This window comes from Tetrahymena thermophila, assembly GCF_000189635.1.
Source record: "Tetrahymena thermophila SB210 genomic scaffold scf_8254174, whole genome shotgun sequence".
Lineage (NCBI taxonomy): Eukaryota > Ciliophora > Oligohymenophorea > Hymenostomatida > Tetrahymenidae > Tetrahymena > Tetrahymena thermophila.
The window spans coordinates 1-3,471 of record NW_002476077.1 but is presented as its reverse complement, the minus strand read 5'-3'; the positions used below and the strand labels follow the sequence as shown (position 1 = coordinate 3,471).

General features: G+C 19.4%; 1 protein-coding gene across 1 annotated transcript; it reads right to left on the bottom strand. All coding sequences in view use genetic code 6, as the record gives it.

Moving 5' to 3' along the window:
- Positions 1–223: 223 nt before the first annotated feature.
- On the bottom strand, positions 224–3,245 carry TTHERM_002653412 (hypothetical protein; the record flags this gene model as incomplete). Its single annotated transcript, XM_012800498.1, has 6 exons — positions 224–344; positions 596–685; positions 936–1,025; positions 1,278–1,367; positions 2,815–2,904; positions 3,156–3,245. Coding segments are annotated over 6 exons (571 nt in total), but the record flags the coding sequence as incomplete, so codon positions are not given.
- Positions 3,246–3,471: the final 226 nt, after the last annotated feature.

Genomic DNA, 3,471 nt, shown 5'->3' with positions numbered 1-3,471 from the left:
TTTTTTGTGTTATATTCATTTTTATAGTTTAAAATATCATATTAGAAGGAAAAAATGAAGAAAAAATATGAAATAATAAGAAATAAATGATAAAAGCAAAAGTTGAAAATAAAATGATCAGCTAAATTAACAAAGAAACAACAAAAAAAAGCAAGCACAATAAAAAGAAAAAGAAAAAAGAGCTTTATTGTTTTTTATTAGTTTGTTTTTATAATTAAAAATATCACAATCCAAAACAAATAAACTGTTTTTACGTAAGGTAAAGTGTCAAATTTGAGAGATTAATGCAATTTGCTAAAGCAGAACCTAAGCCTGATGCACCCATTGCACCAATTTAATTGTAACTTTTTAAATATTGAAGAAAAAATATATCATTAAATAGTTAATTAGAAGGAAAAAATGAAGAAAAAATATGAAATAATAAGAAATAAATAATAAAAGCAAAAGTTGAAAATAAAATGATGAGCTAAATTAATAAAGAAACAACAAAAAAAAGCAAGCACAATAAAAAGAAAAAGAAAAAAGAGCTTTATTGTTTTTAATTAGTTTTTATAATTAAAAATATCACAATCCAAAACAAATAAACTGTTTTTACCTAAGATCAAGTGTCAAATTTGAGAGATTAATGCAATTTGCTAAAGCAGAACCTAAGCCTGATGCACCTTCATCACCAATTTAATTTCCACTTTTTAAATATTGAAGAAAAAATATATCATTAAATAGTTTATTAGAAGGAACAAATGAAGAAAAAATATGAAATAATAAGAAATAAATAATAAAAGCAAAAGTTGAAAATAAAATAATGAGCTAAATTAACAAAGAAAGAACAAAAAAAAGCAAGCACAATAAAAAAAAAAGAAAAAAGAGCTTTATTGTTTTTTATTAGTTTTTATAATTAAAAATATCACAATCCAAAACAAATAAACTGTTTTTACCCAAGCTAAAGTGTCAAATTTGAGAGATTAATACAATTTGCTAAAGCAGAACCTAAGCCTGATGCACCTTCATCACCAATTTAATTGTCACTTTTTAAATATTGAAGGAAAAATATATCATTAAATATTTAATTAGAAGGAAAAAATGATGAAAAAATATGAAAGAATAAGAAATAAATAATAAAAGCAAAAGTTGAAAATAAAATGTTTAGCTAAATTAACAAAGAAACAACAAAAAAAAGCAAGCACAATAAAAAAGAAAAAGAAAAAAGAGCTTTATTGTTTTTTATTAGCTTTTATAATTAAAAATATCACAATCCAAAACAAATAAACTGTTTTTACCTAAGGTCAAGTGTCAAATTTGAGAGATTAATGCAATTTGCTAAAGCAGAACCTAAGCCTGATGCACCAATTACACCAATTTTATAATTTCTTTCATAAAAATTATTTATTTAAATAAATAAAAAATATTAATAATAATAAAAGTAATTTTGTTAATTAAATATACCTCAAATTAATATGGAGAACCTAATGAGATAAAAGTGAAGAGCTTTTAAACTTTTTTTATTAATTTATATAAATTTAAAGGATATTAATTAAAAAATTTATAATTACTTCTTCTAAATTATTATATTTTTTAATCTATTATATCATTTATTTTTTTTTTCAAAAATATTGAATAGCAATTTATGAAATTTAATTAATTAATTAATAATAAATGGTTAAAAAGAACAAATAAATATAATAATTAATTAATTAATGATCAAATATTAATTTATATATTTGGTTTTATGAAGAGATATCACAGAAAATTAATTTAACATTCACTATTAAAAATTAATATTTGTATTTAAAACATATACTTAAAAATATATTTAGTAGGAATTAGAGATGACCAGTAATTTATTTAGTAATATTTGAAAAAAACCTAGTAGATAAAAAGTAAAATTGATTTCTCCCTGAGGTTTTATTTAAATCATGGTATCTGATTAATTATGATAAATAAAAAAAGGATAGAAATATGATTGATGGATAATGTTTAAGATTAAAATATTACTAAAAAGTTTGGCATTTATATAATTTAATAAGATTTAATATAACACTAAAAGTTTCAAATTATTTGATCATTTTTAGAGAAACAAGAGAGTTTGTTTATGAGGATTTAATTTATTTAAGTAAATTTAATTTTTTTATTTTTTATAAATAATTTATTTACTTACAAAAATATGAATGATATTTAATAATATAAAATCAATAATAAAATCTATCTATCTATCTATATTTTTGGTTAAACACACTTTTCCAAAATATTATATAATAAAATATATAATACTATTCAAACATTTTATATTTATTCATCATTTTTTCACCAATTTTTTATCATTATTCGAAATAAATGACAACTAATCTTTTTGATTTAAGAAACTTGCTTTTTACCTTGAGTCCTAATTATTCATTCATTGAGCTAAACATTTTATAATAAATTTGTGTAAATTTTAAAATAAATATCAAAATAGAATAAACTTTTAAATTAAAAATTATTCTTTAAATTGAAACATAAAATAAATTTAGTGGAATAAAAAAGATAAAAAAATAAAATAAATAAAATTATCAAATATATTCAAAGAGCTTTTTTGTGTTATATTCATTTTTATAGTTTAAAATATCATATTAGAAGGGAAAAATGAAGAAAAAATATGAAATAATAAGAAATAAATAATAAAAGCAAAAGTTGAAAATAAAATGATGTGCTAAATGAACAAAGAAAGAAAAAAAAAAGCAAGCACAATAAAAAGAAAATGAAAAAAGAGCCTTATTTTTTTTTATTAGTTTTTATAATTAAAAATGTCACAATCCAAAACAAATAAATTGTTTTTACGTAAGTTTAAGTGTCAAATTTGAGAGATTAATGCAATTTGCTAAAGCAGAACCTAAGCCTGATGCACCTTCATCACCAATTTAATTGTCCCTTTTTAAATATTGAAGAAAAAATATATCATTAAATAGTTTATTAGAAGGAAAAAATGAAGAAAAAATATGAAATAATAAGAAATAAATAATAAAAGGAAAAGTTGAAAATAGAATGATGAGCTAAATTAACAAAGAAACAACAAAAAAAAGCAAGCACAATAATAAGAAATAGAAAAAAGAGCTTTATTGCTTTTAATTAGTTTTTATAATTAAAAATATCACAATCCAAAACAAATAAATTGTTTTTACCCAAGGTCAAGTGTCAAATTTGAGAGATTAATGCAATTTGCTAAAGCAGAACCTAAGCCTGATGCACCAATTGCACCAATTTAATTTCCACTTTTTAAATATTGAAGAAAAAATATATCATTAAATAGTTAATTAGAAGGAAAAAATGAAGAAAAAATATGAAATAATAAGAAATAAATAATAAAAGCAAAAGTTGAAAATAAAATGATGAGCTAAATTAACAAAGAAACAACAAAAATAAGCAAGCAAAATAAAAAGAAAAAGAAAAAGAAAAAGAAAAAAGAGCTTTATTGTTTTTTATTAGTTTTTATAATTA